Genomic DNA, 21,950 nt, shown 5'->3' with positions numbered 1-21,950 from the left:
CCAACCGTATTCATCTATTTCCAGAAATCATTTTGAAATTGAGCAGTATACCCAGGCACTTGGTCCAGCCGAAAAACGCATGGCCTCCTAGGCAGCTCAGACCTTAGGAGCTATGCATCTTGTCTCAGACAGAGCAGATTATTTGTCAGAAGGGCTGGCCTATGAAAATGGACTATTTAAAAGGATGAACAGCTCCATAGCCAAAACGTGCAAAGTCAGTTGGGATGTGGAGAACTCATGCAAATTAACCCAGTTGCCCCCAACTGCTGCTGCTTATTCCCTGTAATTTTGGAATTCCTTCTCCTATAGTGTTAAAGTATACAGTAAATGTCATCTAGAGGACACTAGGGAGAAAGAGACCTCTGTCCTGGTGTAGACCGAGAGTCCAACATTTAATGATGTAATATTTTGTGCATATATCTAGGGAAGCTGATAAGCACATTATACGAATTTAAAAATCTAACATCAGTTACAGGGGTCTTTGATACTGCTAATAGACAGCATACTCTCAAATAATACGGGCTGTATGGTAGCAGAATTTAAGTGATGGTGCTCCAATCAGCTAAAACAATGTATGCATTAATTAATTAATTATCTTTTCAGAGTTGGTTGCTGGAGTGCCTAGGGGAGCACAGAACTTTGGCTATGTATGTATTGTACCCACATTTGATCTGATTAGTAGTAAAAATGCATGTGCTATGTTGTTTTGAGGAGGAAAGGCTATATCATGTTTTTATGCCACATTGTACGCTGCATTCCTTATCCGGGCAAAACTCCTATGGACTTAGACTCTGATTCAGCAAAGCACTTAAGCATGTGCTTAACTGCTTTCCGGAATTGGGCTTTAAAGCTCAGGCTTTTATTTATTTTTGAAGTCTGTATGTTCTGTAGCCAGTTACAAGACTGCTTTGAACTCTTGTGCCAGTATTTCTGTAGCTGCAGATTCAAATCCAAATTCACCCCAAGTCCATGGGTGTTTGATGTACTGTTCTGGTTGTTCCCATGATGAAGAAACATCCAAGTCTACGTATCTTAGGGATGTTCAGATCTGGTTTTCAGTTCAATGCTCTATGTATGTGTTATGAAACTGTCAGATATGAAAAGTCATGGTATAAATTCTGAAGAGAAGAGAGAGCAGTGCAGGTTGTGAAACAATGCTTATCTCCTTATAGAGTAAATGCAACAAAAGCCAGGTTTCAGGAACAATCTGCGTGGAAAATTGACAGTTCCCAGCTACAGACCTGACTGTAGTCCTTGCATACCCTAAACAGATTCCAGATTCTAACATCATATTGCCAGATTCCAACCTCATATTGGAACTCACTGCTCAAAAAAAAAAAAAGCACCTATCTATGGTACATGTATGCTTCCCCCAGATATTGTAGTATTTGAGCATCTCACAGTTTTTAATGTATGGTTCCTTACAACACTGCTGCCAGGCAGGGAAGTACTATGCTCTCCATTGTACAGATGGGGAACTGAGGCACAGAAAAATCTAAATGACTTGTTCAAGGTCCCACAGAAAATCTGTGGTGAAGCAGAGAACTGAACTCAGGTCTCCCAGGTCCTATGTTAGTGCTGTAACCACTGAACCATCCTTTAACTTTTCTAAATATACCTGTAGTTACATTACAGTATAACTTGTTATGGTATGACTGGAACCTTTTATATTTTTTTCTATTGCCAGGTTTCAATTATTAATTCTACAGACTTGACCTTTATTCAGAATTTCACTGGTGAACAGGTAATGTCAAAGATCTAAGCAATAATATACTATCCCTCAGAGGAATATCATTGCATCCAAAATATTATAGTTCTAACAATTTGTTAATTTATTTCAAAGGGTAGAAAATATTACTTTTCATAAAGGTGAAGAGGTTTGTTAGGAAAAACAATCTTTTAATGAATATTGGATATGAAAATGTGTGTGTTGTTTTTCATTTATAGATGGCGTCTTACTTTGGGTACACTGTTGCCGTGTCGGATATTAACAGTGATGGGTAGGTTACACAATGCACCCCAATCCCATTGAAATCCAATAGGAATTGATTGCCTAACTCCTTCTTTAGTCCCTTTTGAAAATCCTGGCCTTAGTAAATAATGTTCACACTACATCTCCAAAAGCCATCATGATCCCTTTATATGGAAAAGCCAAAATAAATATATCTGTTAATGAACTCTGTTTTTCTAATGCTCTCAGTTGAAAAATGTTTCTTATACTTCTGTACAGCTCTTCTGTGCTTTTCTAGCTCTAATTATCCAGTTTGGGTCTCAACTTTATTAATTCACTCTTCCTTTTTTAAAACTTGGTCTAATGGCCTTTGCAAAAGAAGTTTTAGTGGAGTTTTTCTTACTGACAGCTGACAAGATTGTTTGGAACAATAAGGGCAGAGTGAGAACATCCAAATTCGGTTCAATTTCCTAATATTGAAAGAGGCAAGGAGTGGTGTTTAGAAAGACGTGGGTAAGAGCCAGATGTAGAATGGTTCAGACTTCCTCTATGGAAAAGCAGAGCCTTTCTTTTTCAATTTCTCTTATACCCTCTCCATCTCCCATTGCAGCAAGGGCTGCATAAGGCCGCTAGCCTGTCCAAAAGGAGCTCAGCTGTCATGAAGGTCCATGCATACTGCATCATCTTTTAAGGTTTGCAAAGTGACCATGCTCTACAATAGTTCCAAGAGGTATTGTGCCCGCCTAAGGACCTATGCCTTTTAGAGCTCCCATTACTCAGGGTTATGCCTTAATGACACTATCTGGCTTTTAAGCCCTGATTCATAGAGCACTTAAGCACCATTAACTTTCATGTATGTCTGCACTACAGCAGCTACACCACCATAATGTAGACACTTGCAACAGTGATGAAGGGGTTTTTCCGTTGCTGTAGTAAATCCACCCCATTGAGAGACAGTTGATAGAAGAATTCTTTCGTCAGTCTAGCAGTGTCTACACAGGGATTTAACTACCTATCTTAGGAGTGATGTAGCTGGGTTGTCCTAAGTTATAGGTGTCAACAAGACCTAAAATTGTGAATAGTTTTAGGGTATGCCTGCACACGGATAAAAGCCCCATGGCACAGCTGGTCCAGGTCAGCTAACTTGGGCTTGCAGGGCTTGGGCTGCAGAGCTAAAAATTGCTCTGTAGATGTTCGAGCTCAGGTTGGAACCTGAGCTCTGGGACCCTGCGAGAGTGAATGGTCCCAGAGCTTGGGCTCCAGCTGAAGCCAAAATGTCTACACAGAAATTTTTAGCCCCACAAGCCTGAGTCAGCTGACCCCTGCCAGCCACGGGTTTTTTATCCCCACGTAGACATACTCAAAGTAGTTGGCAGGATCAGGGCTTTAGTAAGTGAATGTTAACATTAGTTCTTTATCACTGAGATAAGATCACTAATACTTTGAGCCTTAGAGTTTACTCCCAATGTTATTTCAGGCTTAAAATTATAACTATGTGACTATTCACCTACTGCAAAATATCCCAAAGAGTTGTATACTTCATATGGGACACTTTCTCTTCTTATATTTATTTGTAGGTTCATGTAATGTATGAAGTATTCTCTGTGGGCTAAATTAGTGTTTCTCAACTGGTTAATTGAGACACCCCCTCGCTCCCCCCCGCAAGGGGGTTACACAAGGCAATGGGGAGGGTTGTGAAGCATTGAATAATATAATAATTATAATTCCAAAGAAAATAAAATGTCCAGAATAACTTCAGGATAGCCCAAACCTTCAAAGTTTGTGAGGTCATCAGTAGAATTTGCAGTCGTAATTGGAGTATACATTTTTTAACTTTTACTTTTATTGTAAATGTAAGGGGTTCAGGACAATTTTTTATTTTGAATTAGGGGTCACCAACCTGAAAATGTTAAGAAACACTGTGCTAGTATCATAAGAGCTTTATAGAAGTTGATTGTGACTTAGCTTCATCTTTCATTGAGCCAAAAAATCATGAACCGGTTATTTCTTGGGAATCTGCTAGTCGCTTGCAAGATCTCTTAAGATCTTTTTAAAACATTCCGTGTTCCTTTAACTCCATAGCTGTATGACAATAATATCAGCAAACAGCTTTGGAGGCTTGTGTGGTCTCCCATCCTGTATCTGAAAGGAAATCTAATGACTCTCTCCAAGATCTAAACATCCCACTGAAAACAAAACACAAAGAAGCTTCACTTGATAAATGTGCCTGACTGCAGTCCAGTAATTGACGGCATATACTAGGGTGACCAGACAGCAAATGTGAAACATTGGGATGGGGGTGGGGGGCAATAGGAGCCTATATAAGAAAAAGACCCAAAAATCGGGACTGTCCCTATAAAATCGGGACATCTGGTCACCCTAGCATGTACACTAACTAGAAATATAACTCAGAATATGAGACTAAGTCTAACAAAAATTGCTTGAGGGAAAAGATATGCATGGAAAAGTTGTTATATAGCTAGGGATTGTGGAGAAATTAGAAGCAGGGTGTCTGACCAGTATAGGAAACCTGATTCTTTATCAGGCTGAAAAGATAAATAGGGACAAGGCTTTTACTTGAGTAAATTCTAAGATTAGACCTTTTTATTTTTCATAATAATTTAGAGGCAGCTCTGATTAACTTTAGCCTGAGCAGTTCAACTAAATGTTCCAGGGCTATTCTTGATGTAAAGTCTGCAAGTGTTTTAGGGACACAAGAAAATCTTGGTTTATTGCCGTCCTACAGTTGTGTCCACCACTTTTACAAATAAATCAGCTATTGAAACTAGAAACTTCCATTTTGTAATAAATTTATAGACAAATTCTTAGCAAGAAGACGAAGGAAATTTTTCTTTTTAGGTTGAAACCATATATCCAAGAAAAACAGTGGAATAAAATATTTACCAGTCTTTTATTTGTACTATATCAAAGCTCCACATAGTTACACTTTAAACTATTGACACTTCCCATACTCCTGCTGTTTATTACTCACCAGGATACAAAAGAATTGCATAAAATTCCAGCAGGTGGTCAGCTTGTGCTTTTTAATGTTGTTTTATTAGAAAGGAAGCAATACTGGCTAGTCACATTTATGTGCTGGAACAAACATAAATATGTTGATTTATGTTAACTACAACATCATGGTGCAGTAGTGAAATGAATCTAATGAAACTTATTAAAATACCCCCCATAGATTGAACTACAGTTATGGTTATATATCACCATTTGGCGGCTTTCCGTCTTCTTATTTTTACTCCTGCTGCCTTTTAAAAGGGATGGTGTCAACTTTAATTTGGCTCAGATCCACATTTTGTAAAAATAAACCTCTACAAAACCTTACAGCAACTGAAATATATCCGCAATTAAAAAAGCCAAGGACACAAGTGTTGATAACCAACCAACCAATTCCTCTGCAGTGCTTGAAACTGAAACATTGAGGTACTAGAACTGGGAAAGTAAAATTAGCTATAAACCAAAAGTGAGACTGATTTATTGCTTTTTATTATCCACATTGAGAGAAATGCAAACAAGTAAATGAGGATCATGGAGAGTGACAAGTAAAGTGTGTGTGTGTGTGTGTGGAATTCTCCCCTCTGCTGAAGCCCTTATACATTGCTGTGGTAATGCATAAAGAGACATTAGAGCCTTGGGTTTGGCCAGGGAAGAGTTCCCACTGGAACAAGCTTTGCAAAAGGGAGCTTACCTTGCACTAAAAGGGCCCCACTGCAAGCTCTAATGTAGGGGGTGTGTTGGGGGCATGAAGGTGGTGAAGCTGAGCACTATGGGGATGTCAGGAAGTGCTCTTACCCATAGGCATTTAGGGACTGGGTGTTTGTAGCTTAGGTGGATGCCCCTAGGCAGCCCAGAATTAGGAGACTATAAAGATGGCTTAAAGCCACGTTAGTACCCCGTCTCCCCCACCCCCCAGCTGCAAGCTTGTGCCAAAAGCTTGCTCTGGACATTTAAATTCACTGTAAGTAATCTAAGTTCTTAATAGTAACCTAGGTGACTATATTTGTTTACAACACATAGTTCTGGGCTCTCCCTTTGAAGGGTTTCCCATCTCCCTCCAACCAGATTTCTAAGGATCAGATTGTATTTGGCCCTAGCATTGGTGGGTGTGTATGGGAAAGGCTCAGTTTGCATGCCTCTCACTTGTGTTCCCTATGCAATGCCAGATGCAACAGCAGTTCTTTTGGTCAGGGGAGTAAGAACATAAGAACCGCCATACTGGGTCAGACCAAAGGTCCATCTAGCCCAGTATCCTGTCTTCCAACAATGGCCAATGCCAGGTGCCCCAGAAGGAATGAACAGAACAGGTAATCATCAAGTGGATCCATCCCCTGTCACCCATTCTCAGCTTCTGGCAAACAGAGGCTAGGGACACCGTCCCTGCCCATCCTGGCTAATAGCCATTGATGGACCTATTCTTCACGTACAAAGACTGCTCCTTTTATTGGCCCCAGGGCACAAGTCACCCCAGGGCAGGGCAGGTACTGAAAATTTACCTTGTTACTTACAACACTAATTTACAAAGGATTGGTCCTGCAGTGAAGGCACTAGACTGAGCCTATGTCTACCTACGCTACGCAACTCCAACTTTGTGAATAACATAGCTGGAGTCAATGTACCTTAGGTCGAGTTACTGCCAGGTCTACGCCGCAGGGGGGCAACGGCAGAAAATCTCCCATCGACTTACCTTACTTTTCTCGTTGGGAGTAGAATACAGGGGTCAACTGGAGAGCAATCTGCAGTCGATTTGGCAGGTCTTTACTAGACCCGCTAAATCGACCGCTGGTGGATCAATCTCAGAGCATCGATCCCAGCTGTACTGCAGACCTGCCCTGAGACTCAGGAGATGTGGCTTCAATTCTTGACCTGGCTATGGTCTTTCAGTGTGCCCTTAGGCAAGTCACTTAGGGCCTTTTTAAAGATGTTTATGCATCTACAAATACTCATATGCACCTAGTGAGATTTTTCAGAAGTGTCGAGGTGCCCAACTCCCATTGAGAGTTAGACATGTAAGTGCTTTTGAAAATCCCACTAGGTGTCTATCTGACCCTTAAAAATCTGTCTCTTATTCGCTCTGTGCCTCAGTTCCCCTGTGTAAAATACCCCCTTTTTCTTCCCCTTTCCTTTGTCTCTCTTATCTGGTTAGATTGTAAAGATTTTGGAGCAGGGACCATCTCTTACTAAATGATTTATATTACACTTAACACAGCTAAGCCCCAATCTCAGTGGGGGCCTCTATATTGTACTGTTAATAAAATAATAACAATAATGAATGCTGGGAGGATGATAGAGCTACTGTGTAATATATAGTGTATGCTAAATAATTGTAAAACAATTGGTAAAATACAGCATTCATAGGACACAAATAGCATGTTCTCTTTTTGTGGCAGTCAGCAATTTCAACTAACATGCTGTCCAAACCACTAGCATCTTTCATAAAAAGAGAAAGATTTGGGGTATTTTAGTGTGGGGAAAAAAACCCGACAGCTTTAATATTTGTTTGTTCATTCATCATCCGCTTCCTTCCTTTTCAGGATATGTGTAGCATAGGATGGTATCTAATATTTACAACCATGGAAGAACTAAATAAATGGAACTTTACATTTTAAATTACAGTTTTCCTTATGGAGAAGTTCTATCAAATTTATAGAAAATAATATTTCTATAGGTGTTGTGAAGCAACTTATAAAATTTCAGTTCTATATGGTGGTTAAAAACATAGAAAAGATCTCATTCTCTGTTATATTCTATATGATTTAGAATATTAGCTAAACAGCCGTATTACATTTCTATAGAGCCCTGTTGGTTTAACTCCTCCTAAATTTTATATGCTTTTTACATAAGAGTTAAGACATATTAGAACTTGTTGTGTCTCTCTCATTGTGTTGGTTCCTTGCTGGGAAGGCTTTTCAGAGACCATTTCAGGCTTAAGGTAGAAAAAGCTCTGCTCTCAATTAAATAAAGTTTATTGGCCTGACAGAGAAATACCATTGCCAAAATTAAATATATTACAGTCAAGTAATAATAGGGTTTCACAGTAACAGAGGATTTCCATGCCATGAGCCTGCCATTGAAGTCAATGTTGCTTGAAAGCTCGTCTCTCCCATCAAAAGAAGTTGGTTTAATAGATATTCTCATCTCACTCACTTTGTCTCACTGAAGTCAATGTGAGTTTTCCTATTAACTTCAGCAGGCTTTGAATCAGGCCCCACATACCCATTTGATATTATTGGTTTATATCTCTGAACCACATTTTTTGTGAGGCTATTTCTGCTACTTTCTCACTTCTTCCAGAATCATGTCATTTGGCTGAATTTCCCATTGACATTTGGTTTTGTTTTTATTCCTCTAGTTTAGATGACATCCTAGTTGGTGCCCCCCTCTTCATGGAGCGTGAATTTGAGAGTAAACCTAAGGAAGTAGGGCAGGTTTACCTGTACTTGCAGGAAAGTGCTTCCTACTTCCGAGATGCACAGATACTGTCGGGCATTGAAGTGTTTGGTAGATTCGGCAGTGCCATCGCGCATCTTGGAGATCTCAACCAGGATGGATATAACGGTACTTAATTAATATATTATATGTTGCAAGCAAATTGCCTTTGTACTGAATATGATGGTACTTCAGGTCTTAAAATGGCTTTTCCCAGTTCTTGAAGAGAACTACAGGATTTAGAAGATGTTTGTGAAAAAAGCCAAATAAAACAATATACATGTTTGTTTTTCTGCAACCATTCCATTTTTAACATGTAAATGTGTAAAGTGATGAGAATCTCTGTGTCACACAGTGTGACCTAGTGATTGGAGTAGGAGTCTTGCTTAGTGGTCAGAGCAGAAGCAAAGGGCAGAGCCGGAGTTGTGGTCAAGAGACAAGGCAGTGATCAGAACCAGGAGTTATAAATCAGGGGGTTCAGAGGCAGGCAGTGAGTAGGCCTGGAGCAGAGCAGGCCTGGGGTGGAGCAAGGGATGGACAGGAAGCAGGTCTGGTGCAGCTTTGGGCATAGAATGCATTGAACTGCCACTGTGCTCCTGTTGGTCCTTAAATGGTGACCTGTTGACCCTTCAGCCCCATCAAGGAGCACAGTCACTTAGTGAAGGTTTATTGGGCCCAGCTGAGCTCCCTGGGTTGCTAGGCAACCATGCCCAGAGCCAGCTGAATTCCTGACACATTGACTAATCCTAACAAAGAGGAAATTAAGTGCCATATCCTGTTAAACTTAAATGAATAGTCCCATTGACGTCAATGCTAACGCTGAACATACATTAACACTTTAATATTGTTGCCCCTTTTTAACCCAGTCAGCTTTGTTCCTCTTCAGGAACTCTTTACAAGAGGTTTGTTGGGATACTTAGCTCATGCCCAGACATGGGGTAGACTTTGCACTCTCATTGACTACTGTTCTATAAGCCATCAAAAGGAATGAGAAATGCTACTCCCAGCCCCTTTGGTGCTGTTCTGCAAAGGTAGCCAACTGACCGCCCAAAGTCCTATTGAACTTTTCCACCATCCCTTCAGATTGTGGGTGTGCTGGGGTGGGTGCAAGTTTTGTGTATGCCTAGAACCTCACAAATCTGTTGAAACACTTTGGATTCAAAGTTTCTCCCTTGATCTGTGTGTAACTCACATGGAACTCCAAATCTGGTGAAGAATTCATTCACTAGACCCCTATTACTGCCACAGCCTATTGATTTCTGCTTGGAAAGCCATAGGCTATTTTGTGAAGTAGTCCATAGCTACCAGCAACTATTACTTGCCAGCCTCCATCTCAAGGAACGGCCCAAGAACATCAACAGCAATGAGCTCCATTGGTGTCCCCACAGGATACTGTTGCAAGGGGGCTGTCAAGGTTCCTCCCCCACTCTGAACTCTAGGGTACAGATGTGGGGACCTGCATGAAAAACCTCCTAAGCTTATCTTTACCAGCTTAGGTCAAAACTTCCCCAAGGTACAAAATATTCCACCCTTTGTCCTTGGATTGGCCGCTACCACCACCAAACTAATACTGGTTACTGGGGAAGAGCTGTTTGGAAACGTCTTTCCCCAAAAAATACTTCCCAAAACCTTGCACCCCACTTCCTGGACAAGGTTTGGTAAAAAGCCTCACCAATTTGCCTAGGTGACCACAGACCCAGACCCTTGGATCTTAAGATCAATGAACAATCCTCCCAACACTTGCACCCCCCCTTTCCTGGGAAATGTTGGATAAAAAGCCTCACCAATTTGCATAGGTGACCACAGACCCAAACCCTTGGATCTGAGAACAATGAAAAAGCATTCAGTTTTCTTACAAGAAGACTTTTAATAAAAATAGAAGTAAATAGAAATAAAGAAATCCCCCCTGTAAAATCAGGATGGTAGATACCTTACAGGGTAATTAGATTCAAAACATAGAGAGCCCCTCTAGGCATAACCTTAAGTTACAAAAAAGATACACAGACAGAAATAGTTATTCTATTCAGCACAGTTCTTTTCTCAGCCATTTAAAGAAATCATAATCTAACACGTACCTATCTAGATTACTTACTAAAAGTTCTAAGACTCCATTCCTGGTCTATCCCCAGCAAAGACAGAATATAGACAGACCCACAGACCCTTTGTTTCTCTCCCTCCTCCCAGCTTTTGAAAGTATCTTGTCTCCTCATTGGTCATTTTGGTCAGGTGCCAGCGAGGTTACCTTTAGCTTCTTAACCCTTTACAGGTGAGAGGAGCTTTCCCCTGGCCAGGGGGGATTTCAAAGGGGTTTACTCTTCCCTTTGTATTTATGACAGGGGCTCTCCCAGGTTTAGGAGGACCCTTCTTTGCAATGCAAACATTACTTTTCCTGCACCAACTTTCTACATCCTTGTTAGAAGGCTTTCCCTTACCCTCTCCCCAGTTCTTGTCTCGCTGACAGAAAGCAGAAGACCAGAAGTCCAAAGTTCAGACAATGCAATGTTTATTGGGGTTAGTTCCAAGCAAACCTATCCATAGCTCTACACACCAGCAGAGTCTGTTTCCCAATGTTCCATTCCCAGCTCTGACTCTGCAGAGCATTTACCCCATGTCTCCCTTCCCAGCTCTGAAGCCACAGAGCCTTGCCTGTGACCCCATTCCCTATTCCCCATTTTCATTTCCCATTCTCCATTTCCCTGTTCCCACCTCCTCCTCCTCCTTTACAGGCTCAAATATACCTGCAATGCACACCCACAGTCCCACCCCTTACAACTTAGGGTCATGTTCCATTTTGGGTCTGGGAGGGTTAAGGAGAGTGAGTTTGTGCTCAAGTGAGGTATGGGCATTTCTTTGGTTTTTTAGTGTTTTATACCTCCCCTCCCAAGTCCTTTTTCCCCTCCCGACTGGTTGCTTGACTTTGCCTTGAGATAGGGGTTGAGGCAATTTTAAATTGTGCTCTCAAGTAACACTTTAACTGCTCTTATCTGGTCCCATTGTACTAACAAATCCTGCTGACTAGGAAGAAGCAACATCACAGTGTCTTTGTCCCTTGTTTACACATTTTAGTATAAGAGTATCAAAAAGTCCAACCCAAAATTCTGTCCCAGGCTAGCAAACAGACCTATATACTAACAATTCTGCTTGCATTTTACACAATAGAAATTCTCCCTTAGCTTGGCTAAGGGTTTTGCAGTTTTAAGATCCACAACATAACCTCAGACACTCCTTTTTTGGTGTATCTAGTACAGTCCGTTGGTACCTGTGCTCATCCCGCCCTGGTTTCTCCCATTTCCTATACAATATTTCAACTTTAAATTCCAAGCTTTCCCATTGTGACTAGGAAGCTTTTACTGTGGTGTTGTGAGGTGACATTACATTCCAGGGTGGCTGTGTTTTCCATTTGATTTTCCTGAAATCAGTCACACGCTATCCTGAAATCAGGATCCTCTCGTTAGGAAGATTTTTAGTTGCTCTAGGGTCCATTCCTGCAGCCCCACTTCCCTTGTTCAAGGATGAACCAAGAACATGAGCTCTAATGCGAATTTGAGGGAGGAAGGAAGGCACACTCCTCCCCTTGAGCAACTCATTCCTTGCTGTCCTGCTTAAGGCATCGACATTGCCATACTTATGGCCAGGCCTGTGTGTAATTGTTAAATCACAGCACTGCTATGGCAATCTGGTAGCTGTCCCTCGGGATTTCTGAATCTAAAGAGCCATTGCAATGAAGCATGGTCTGCCCTAACCATATACTTCCTCCCATACAAGCCACTCATAGGAGTTCCTTTCAGGTGGTGCTATAATTTCTCTCAGGAAAACTTAGACTTTTGCTATAATAAGCTACCACCCTCTCAATTCCCTTGTGTTCTTTTGTCGATACTTCCCTCAAAGCATGAGCAATAGCATCTGTGTCCAGTATGAAAGGGGTTTCAAAACATGGATAAGCCAAGAAAGGAGCAGTTATTAGAGCCTTATGCTACATCACACTCTGCTGACCATTGAAATGGTTTCTCTTTCTCACCCAACATATGCCGTGGTTTTGCAATAATGGCAAACCCACAAATGAACCTTCTGTAATGGGAACAGAGCCTTATAAAACTCTGCACATCTGTGAGTGTTTGGGGAGTTGGTCAGCTCTGTACAGCCTCAATTTTCTTTTTGTCAGTGGAAATTCCCTCCTCACTAATTGTATACCCAAGGTAGATTACCTCTTTTTGAAACAACTAACGTTTCTTTGGGTTCAGTTTCAAATTGGCTGCCTTCAACTTATCACAGACCATTTTTAAATGTTTTAGTTCCTGTTAAAATGTTTTTGCATGCACCAGGATAAAATAGACAGGCTGAGAGGGGCATGTCATGTAATACCCTCCCCGTTATCCTCTCTAAGGTGGCAAACACAAGTCAAAACCAACACTTTAAATGGCCACAAGCATTGTCCTGCTGTGAAAGCAGTTTTCCCCTTGTCTTTTGCATCCACTTCCACTGGCCAGTACCGACTATTAAGATCCAGTGTGGAAAACCAGACAATGTGCTACAGTATCTAGGGTATCATCTGTTCATGGTAATAGATAAGAATCCTTTTTAAGTGACTTCATTTAGTTTTCTATATTCCAGACAGAATCTTGTGTTGCCATCTTTTTGCTTAACCAGAGCTATGCAGGAGGCCTAAGGATTGGTTGAAGGCTCAATAATATCTTCCTGATGCATTTCGTTGATGGTCTGTAGTGCCTCTTCCCTTTCTGCTCCTGGTAACAGTGAGGGTCAGATTCCTCCGCCGCCCGCCATCAATTTTGTGCTGCACCAGTGTAGTACAACCTATGTCTCTTTTGGACTAGGAGAACAGCTCCTGATTTCTAACCAGAAAGTCTCTTAAACAGTTCTGCTGTTCCCCAGTGTACAACACCGTGCTGCAACAGGTCCAATAGAAATTCTGGAAGCTCACCTTCTCCGTCTTCTACCTTGTAGTTTTCTTCAATACCAGCATTAACCAGATCTACCAATTCACATTTTGCAACTACAGTTCCTCCCTCCCCCTTGGCCCCACCCGCCTTTTTTAACTATTTGACGCTTGTTGGAAACATTCAGCAAATGAACAGGGATCAGTTCTTATTTCAGAGCCACGAGAGCTTTGAAAGCTAAGATTGCCCCAAGACCCTGATTTCATAACAGGGTTCAAGCACTCTCCTTCTTTCCTTTGCTGGCAAGCTGCCACAGCATATAGCTGTTATAGTGGTTTCTGCACCTGGGAGCAGACCTATAGGCCATTTATCTCACCTGGGCCATATTTTTAAAGGTCATTTCCACAGATTGAATTTGTAAGACACCTTTCCTATTATTGAGTACATAGTTGTTAGCCATAATGAAATCCACTCCAATTACTTGCTCATCCACTAGTTCAGCCACCCAGCTCAAATTTCAGAGGTCTCATCTTCAAACCCAACTTCCCAGGTTTTGGACAGATACCATCTCCATTTGAGACCAATTTAGGTTGTTCAGTTTTGCATCCCCTATTCCGTGGCCTTTTTAGTGTGTCTGGTCTCATAACTGTTATGTTTGAGCATGTGTCAATAATTCCTGTACACATCACAGATGCTATCACACACACAATAGCCAAACTCCGGTTACTATTGTTTAACTGCCCAAATCTAAACAAAAACTGTGGAGATGATCATTCTTCCTCCAAGCGTTGCCCCTTCAGCTTGGTGTCCCCACATTTCCCAGACTGGGGGAGAGGTTTCCACTAGATACCTGTGACAGTCTGTCTTGGCCTGTCTTAAATGTATAACAATCCTTTTTATGACCAGTTTTGTCACAGTACGAGCATTTGTCTGAACTGTTCTCTTTAATTTTTGCATTATTGCAAATTTTCCTTGTTTTACAAACTACATGTGTCATTTATTCCAGTCATTCAATGTGGTCATTAACCACACTAGACTCCCTCCTTGCATACATATTGGAGACAGAGCTGTATTTACAGGGCTCATTGTGTCCCTCTTCCCAGCCATTCATCTGAGCTGGAATATTGAACTGACACAAATAAGCCTCCCAGGGAGTTTTGCCCACAGAGATAGTGGGGTTTTGTATCACTGTTCCCAACGTCTCTCTAGTTATGAACAGGATAGAAAACTGTTGTAAATGTCTGGTCTTACCCAAGTCCTTTGACTAGCTCAGTATCTCAACAGCCTTCCACTGTGCTCAGTGACCCTTCAGTTTCCTTCTGGAGCTGAATTTTTAGTTCCATAAATCCTTGCTGCAGCTCATTTTGGTTGGCAAGTTCCAGATTAGCTAAAGCTTGCTTGCTGTCTGCTATTTTGTGGAAAAACCCGTGGCTAACGGTGTGACAATCAGGGTCCACACAACCCAAGGAGAGAACAGGGGGATCTGAACCCCAATGAATAATCAATTGAATCAACTGATTGTATCCAATGTTATTGTGTACAGAAATATGTTCAGTAAGGTCTTTTATGAAAGCTTGTAACTTGATGGTCATTATGAGATATGTTTACAGACTGGTTATGAAGAGAGAGAGAGAAAAAAAACTCTGTTCATAACCTGTACTACAATGTCAAATACACCTTGCAGGAGCGAGGAGCACAAAAACAGGAACAAGTAATAATCCATTGTACACCCAGGAAAAGGCCATTAAAGTTAATGGGAAGACATTAAGACAACAGGATATCCCCACTTTGTAGTGACGGATGGAAAAAACCCTGAAAAAAAACTTGTTTTTAAAATGGAAGTGGTTTGAAGTGAAAGGTTTTCAGAAACTGAGGGACAGTCACTTAGCAGGAACTATCTGTGAAACTCTGGATCCCCTGACAGGGGGCATGATGGTAAACTGTTCTAAGGCAATAGGTAACTTGTATTAGGAAAGGGACTGTAATCTAATTTGGAAGAGTAAAGCCTGTTGCATCTTTGTTTATTTTCTGTGTAACTTGTATGTGTTTGTTTCCCCTTACAATTTCATATTTCAAGCTGCTGTTATTTATTTCTATTAAATAACTCTTTTGTTTATTTTTACCCCAAACCCATGTCAGCTGTGTAATCTGTGTGGAGTGTCCCCCACAAAGGAAGCTTGTGCCTGGGGGGCTCATTTCACTCCTTTGGGGATGACAAGCCAGAGAGAAAAAGGCCAAGAGTCTGGTAGTTAAGAACTCGGGTGGATGGACTTGGGGAGACTTGAGACTGGAAGGGCTGTTGGGGTCACGTTGCAAAGAATAACTCGGCTGGTGGAAGCCAGGGTGAGACCTTGTGCTTGTGGGAATGCTACTGTGTCGGGTCTGAACCAAAGCTGCATAGCATATGGGCACCCACAGTTACAGGGCAGGTGGTGACAGAACCCCTTATTGGTCTGGGTTATCCCCCAAAACATAGCAAATGGCAGTCACGTTGCTGATCATTTCATCAATCTCTTTTACCATTCAAGCCTGTGTGGGTTTCCCCATTCTGTCCAGGCACTTTGTCATTGCTGCTGCTCCAATAGAGATCTCATCTGAGTCTGCAATCATCTCTGAGCAATTCCTGCAAAACCTCCAGCTTTTGTTTTAAATCCTACTGGCCGCTTTTGATTTCTGCAAGCACTTCCATTTGTTCCATCTTGATTCAATAGGAGTACCCAGCTCACAATCTCTCTCCTTGGAAACTAGATCCCACTGTTCAGACCAGAATTGCCCCTTTTTGACCCGAATGGCTAGTCAAAGTTTGGGTCCCTGTGGGTGTTCCAGTTCGGAGCAAAGATTGGTGATAGGTATTTCTTTGAAGCAGTTTTGTTTATTTACAAAGAATGTACAAAGTCCTGTGTATCTGAATGCAGAGGGAATCAAATAACAGGAAATAGCTTCTTTTGCTCACAGCTTCAAGAGCAGTCTTTTCCGCCAGCACCCCTGACCCAAAAACCTCTCCCCAGGTTTCTTCCAGGGTCAGGCACATGCTTTCAGCTGCTCCTTCAGTCTGTCTCTCTGACTTAGTCTGTTTTTAGACCTGGTCTACTCTACACTAGGTAATTAGGACGATTTCACTATGTCAGTACAGGCCATGAAAAATCCACATCCCTGAGTGGTGCTGTTAAGCTGACCTAAGTCCCCGTACAGACAGTGCTAGGACGACAGAGAAATTCTTCCATCGATCTAGCTACTGCCTCTTGGACAGGTGAATTACCCATGCCAATGGAAGAACCCCTCTCGTGGGTGTAGGTAGTGTCTACAAGTCACACACCTGCAGTGGTACAGCTTTGCTGCTTTAATGTTTTAAGTGTAGGCAAGCCCTTCTTTTCTGTCAATTCCCTCCACCCCACACACCCATCCGGTCAAGCCCTCTGTCCACCTAGTGCTAGTTTCTGGGTAGACTCTAGTAGGCTTTGTTTTGGGTGTGGCTCCTTAACTGTCTCTTACAACTGGCTTAAATGGAGAACTCATTCACACATCCATCTTAAAGAGGTTTTAACTCAGCTCGTAATAATATGGATTAAAATGTAAGATGATGTTTTTATAAAGGTATTTGATTCGATACAGCATCAGTTTAAAAGGAGGTGTTCTGCTTCTTCCCCAGTTGTGTAGATGAGCTGATTGAGGTTCAGAGAGGTAGAGCATCTTGCTCACAGTCATAGCTGAAGCATTTATGAGGATCTCTTGTCAAAAGTGCCTAGGGGCCTAACTCCCATTGATTTGTGGAAACTGGGCACCTAAGGGCATTTGCAAATTCCACTACGTGCCTAGCTGCATTTTTAGGGGCCTAAATACCTTTAAAAATCTGTCCTCATGTCTTCCATCCTGTCCATCAGAGATTATTTTCTCCATCCACTGGCCAAGGCTTTTAAAGTGGTAGTGATCTGGGGTTCTAGCTGGAGACACATTAAAGGTGCCTGACTGTCAGCAGACAGGTGCTCAGCCCTCTTAAGAAACTTAAGCTACACACCCAAAATCTCTCATCAGTTTGAAAATGTTGGCCATTGTCTTTTAGCTGATAAACTCAGACTGTCTACTTAGTCATCATGGCTGTTTCTTTGATTTTTGTACCTGAAAAGTAGCAAGGGAGGGTTTGTTATACATAAAGAATATACATTCTAAATAGAATATGGCCCTACATCAGTTAATAGAATAAATTCACTTTCGGGGATCTGCTCCTTTCGTGAACTGCTCCAGCTTATTCTCCTGGTTTAAGAGATCCAGAGAGTCCCTTGAGTGAATTACAGCTTTGCATTCCCTGTGGGCCTGTCTATTATGCTGTATTTATCTCTTCTCCAAGATACTCCTCAAAAGCTTTTTTTATACTATTTATTTATTTTTATTGGTCATGAAAACAAAGGGGATGTTTCCCATTTCATGGTAAGGTGTTTTACATACAAACAAAACTGATTGTTTCATGGTCTCTGTGTGTATATAATGTCTTCTGCAGTTTCCACGGTATGCTTCCGATGAAGTGAGCTGTAGCTCACGAAAGCTCATGCTCAGATAAATTGGTTAGTCTCTAAGGTGCCACAAGTACTCCTTTTCTTTTTGCGAATACAGACTAACATGGCTGTTACTCTGAAAACTGATCTTATGCTGTTACTCCACGCCACTCTTGTTTTCCCTTCTGCATGCTGTAAAGTTGGCTGTTCAACAATGTATTTTTTTGCAGTCATTGAATTTTTTTTTAAGCTGGAAAAAGGACAAGCCACAAAGCAGACCTTCTTAAAGAGCTGCTGCTAATTAATTAGGTGATGGAGAAAACAGGGAACATCACACAGTGTGTGTTTAGTTTAAACAGATGAATGTAACATTAGCCATTATTTCAGTCTCAGTTTGTTAAATCTTGTTGATTGCTGTAAAAACATGACAAAGGAAAATGTGCAATTAATAATAGACGTGTGTTGTCTGTCTATTGCAATGTGAGGCCCCTTTCATATAAATATGCATTCATTACAACTATAGGCATGAAAGTTTGAAACACTAAAGCACTATTAAAGCACTATTTTTACGTATTTGTCTTGAAATAGAATCTATGCAATAAAGAAAAAATGATTAAGCCCCAGCTCTTGTTAACACAGAACACAGGTCCCTCTGGTCTACTTTCCCTGTCGGAGTTAATTCTGTCTTTGTTTTAATGTTGTCAACTCTTTTTACTCTATTGCAGACATTGCAATTGGTGCACCATTCGCAGGCGAAGACAGAAGAGGCAAAGTGTTCATTTACAATGGACACAGGAATGGGTTAAATGCTAACCCTTCGCAGGTTCTCAATGGAGCCTGGGGGTCACAGTCCATGCCTGCGGGATTTGGCTTTACTCTAAGAGGAGACTCAGACATAGACAAGAATGATTACCCAGGTAAGATTTTTCCATAAGAGAGGGAATTTCATACCTACATTCTCTGGAAAATGCATCTAAACTGTTCCTTTTGGAAGGCAGAGGTCGCAATAAAGAATAGACACAGTTTTTTGTGTAGTTCTAGCAATGTTTTCCTGAGAACTTAAAGTCAGACAAAACAAATACTCCCTTTCCTGTCAAGAGACATCATCAGAAATGCAAGGGCTTAAACAGTTACATTAACATAAAACATGTGAAGTTTACAGAAAAAAAGCTTAACCCTTATTCCCCACTCAACATTTGAATGCACTCATTCCTACTGAGCTTATAGGTCTGCTCCATGCTGACATTCTTCCTTAATTAAAACCATGTCATGTTATAAGGGAAGAGACTGACTTGGTTGTGTTTGTTGCTAGTTGTTTTCCTTAGAGCTTTGCTTTCCAAATAGCTGCTGAACTCTCTATATATAGGTTCCTAATTGCTTTTGACCTCATTACAAAAAGCAGAGAGAATGCAAAAAGATTCCATAATTTGTGTCACAGATTTTATTTAGGTCTTTCCATGACCTTATTTGCACTCTGTTATACAGATTCTTCCTTTTTAGTTTGTTTTGAATTTTTCTTAACAATGAATAGTTTACAGACATCCAATGGTATTTATCAAGATTATACCACTACTGCATGCTTTTTTTTAGTGAAGTCCTTCCAGCTTGAAGCAGCATTCCAGGACCATATGCTGCCTAAATGGACAATATCCTTTTAATCTGATGCCATTCACTCCTTCTTCTAGGATCAGTACATACTATTTCTCTGAGTCAAGATTGAGAAATCTCTGAACGTTTGCAATGTACCCAGTGTCGTGGAATGCATAGACTTGCTGTTGTATACTGTTGACCTACCACACTAATACTTGCTAATGCTTTAGGTTTCACAGACTCTTTATAAAGTTATTTTTCTTAGCTTGTCTTCCTTAGCTTATATTATTACAGCTAGCAAGTTAGTGACCTGAAAGTTGGTGTTATTAGCTGCATGATTTTGTAAATTAAAGGTGACTTGCAAAGAAAAAAAAAAGGGGGGGTGTGAGACCTTTTTGACTTATTTATTCTAGGTAAAGAAGGCCTGAAAGATTTGGGATTATTGTTTGTTTTTAAAAGGGGGATTTTTTTCTGCTTGGGTTTTTTTATGCTAGAAATTCAGGTCTTGTCTGCTCTAGAAAATGCTGCTTGAAAAGCTGGATAATGATAACATTAAAAGACTCAAGGGAGAAAAAGCTGAGCAATTGAGAAGTGGAAGGGCTTTGTAGTCCTTCACAGGGCATCTTTAAAGCGGAATGGGGGAAGTTTGGGTAGCACACTTGGATCTTCAGTTCATTTGAGACATTTCTTTAGCTTTTCCCTGACTGTCACTTTTGGGTTTGTGCTTCTACCTGAAGAATTCTATTGTGGGATGTGTTTAGCATGTGATAATTTGGTTTTTGTTTTGTTACATGGGTGAGTTGTTTGAAAAAAAGACTTACTAGTAACTGTTTTACCATAGGCAACCTCTCCCTCAATCCTACAGTTACCTACACTGACAATGTTGCAAAATCCACCTCCCAAAAAATGATAGGGCAAAAAGAACTGTCAAACAAAGAAGGAGCTTATCCACTCCTCAATGCAGAAAGACCTAAACTGTTAAATAATAGTACAACTTTACCCTGAAAATGTCAAGTTGGAGGGGAAGTATTTGTTGCCATAAGCTGCAAGAGACTAGTCAATCTAATTTATAGAGACTAATATGTGGAACAGCCATGCGTGTGCCTATATAATTGTCACTGGCCAATGGGTCAGTCATCTTAGTTCATGAGGTAGCCCTGGTAGAATAGTTCTTTATTCATGTGTGCGGAATGTCGGAAGTAACCTTGCATCTTATAATTAAAGCACTCAATAGGGAGGCATGAGGCTTTCAGCTCTTTCTATCCTAGAAGTAGACAAATAGAACGATACTTCCAAATTTCACCTGTTTACCTCTGTATTGAGCCTAATAACTTGTTTGACTAGAGCATAATTTGTGTTTGACTAAAGCTTCCACCAATTATTGGTGAATAATTGTGGATAAATCCACTGCTTTGAAAATCTCAACCATAATGCTTGGAAGTTCTTTATTTAATATCTAAAGGGCTGAATCTTCTTTGCAGAGAGCAAAGATTAGAATTGCTCTTACAAAAACACGTTTATTGGTACATACAAATACAAAGTGTAGATATTAAAGATGCATTTTTCCTAACAAAACAGAAGACTACTGAACAGCAACTTAATCCAGTTTATCTATTCTCCTCCAATGCTGTCAGCACAACAGATAGGATGGCTTTCCCTGCTCGTTAGCACTCTCCTCAACAGAACGGCCTTCTGTCTTCAGCCAGCCCGACATCGGCGCTGTCACTGTTAAAGCGAACAGACCACCGTTTTCAACTCTGTTAAAATACAGGAAGTGTCTAACCTTTCAACAAGGTTTTTATTATTAAACATGGTCCTCGGACCCCACGTCCAAGGAAGCGATGCCATCAAAATACTGCTGCTCGTGCAGAGAAATATGGAATACTCTCATAACTACTATCATTTCATAGCAGTTTGGCTTTTTATCTTAGAAACCTTAGAATCACTTCAGATGACATGAGCCTAGAATTACTCCTTTATCAAAAGGGACACTTGGTCATGCAAGGCTAGACTGTGCCTTGTAGGCACAGCCCTGCATTGGGAGTGGTGAGGAACCGTACTTCAAGGGAAGCACTGTTGACATCCTGTGGCAAAACACCTCATAGAGCTCTCTGATACAGAGGGGAATGTTCAAACTGTTACGTCTCTTTACGGGTGCAGTGTCCCACACAAGTGACACAGGGCAGAGCCACGTACTGCCCATTGCTCCCAGCCCCAACAGAATAACTAAGAAGCAGTCCCTGTGCTCCACTGATGAGAGGACTGCAATTTTAGCCAGCCCTTGCATGGTCAGTGCAGAACTGGGGAGGGCTCTTTGCTGCACATCGCACAAGAATTAGGCAGAACCTAAATCTTAGTTTGTAAGGCTGGCAAGAGAAAGCAAAATAGAAGGAAAGAATGCTTCAAATAGATTGAAATAGATCCACCTCCTTCAAACAGATTCTTTTTGTTCTTAATAGTACAAAGGAGTTCAGTTTCATTAGCTACATTTTGTAGATGAGGAAACTGAGGCGGGGGGGAAGTGACTTGCCCAAGGTCACCCAGCAGGCCAGTGACAGAGCCAAGAATAGAATCCAGGTCTCC

At 41.1% G+C, this 21,950-nt stretch overlaps 1 protein-coding gene across 1 annotated transcript in view; it reads left to right on the top strand.

Moving 5' to 3' along the window:
- Positions 1-21,950, top strand: part of ITGA8 (integrin subunit alpha 8) — a 172,878-nt gene that overhangs the window by 35,537 nt on the left and 115,391 nt on the right. The window contains exons 9-13 of the mRNA XM_073334109.1: positions 604-647; positions 1,688-1,744; positions 1,948-2,000; positions 8,316-8,521; positions 18,503-18,694. Of these exons, the coding sequence (XP_073190210.1) occupies positions 604-647; positions 1,688-1,744; positions 1,948-2,000; positions 8,316-8,521; positions 18,503-18,694 (552 nt within the window). The remainder of the gene's footprint in view (positions 1-603; positions 648-1,687; positions 1,745-1,947; positions 2,001-8,315; positions 8,522-18,502; positions 18,695-21,950) is intronic.

The sequence above is a fragment of the Lepidochelys kempii genome, chromosome 2 (assembly GCF_965140265.1).
Source record: "Lepidochelys kempii isolate rLepKem1 chromosome 2, rLepKem1.hap2, whole genome shotgun sequence".
Classification (NCBI taxonomy): domain Eukaryota; kingdom Metazoa; phylum Chordata; order Testudines; family Cheloniidae; genus Lepidochelys; species Lepidochelys kempii.
This window is presented reverse-complemented; position numbering and strand designations above follow the sequence as displayed.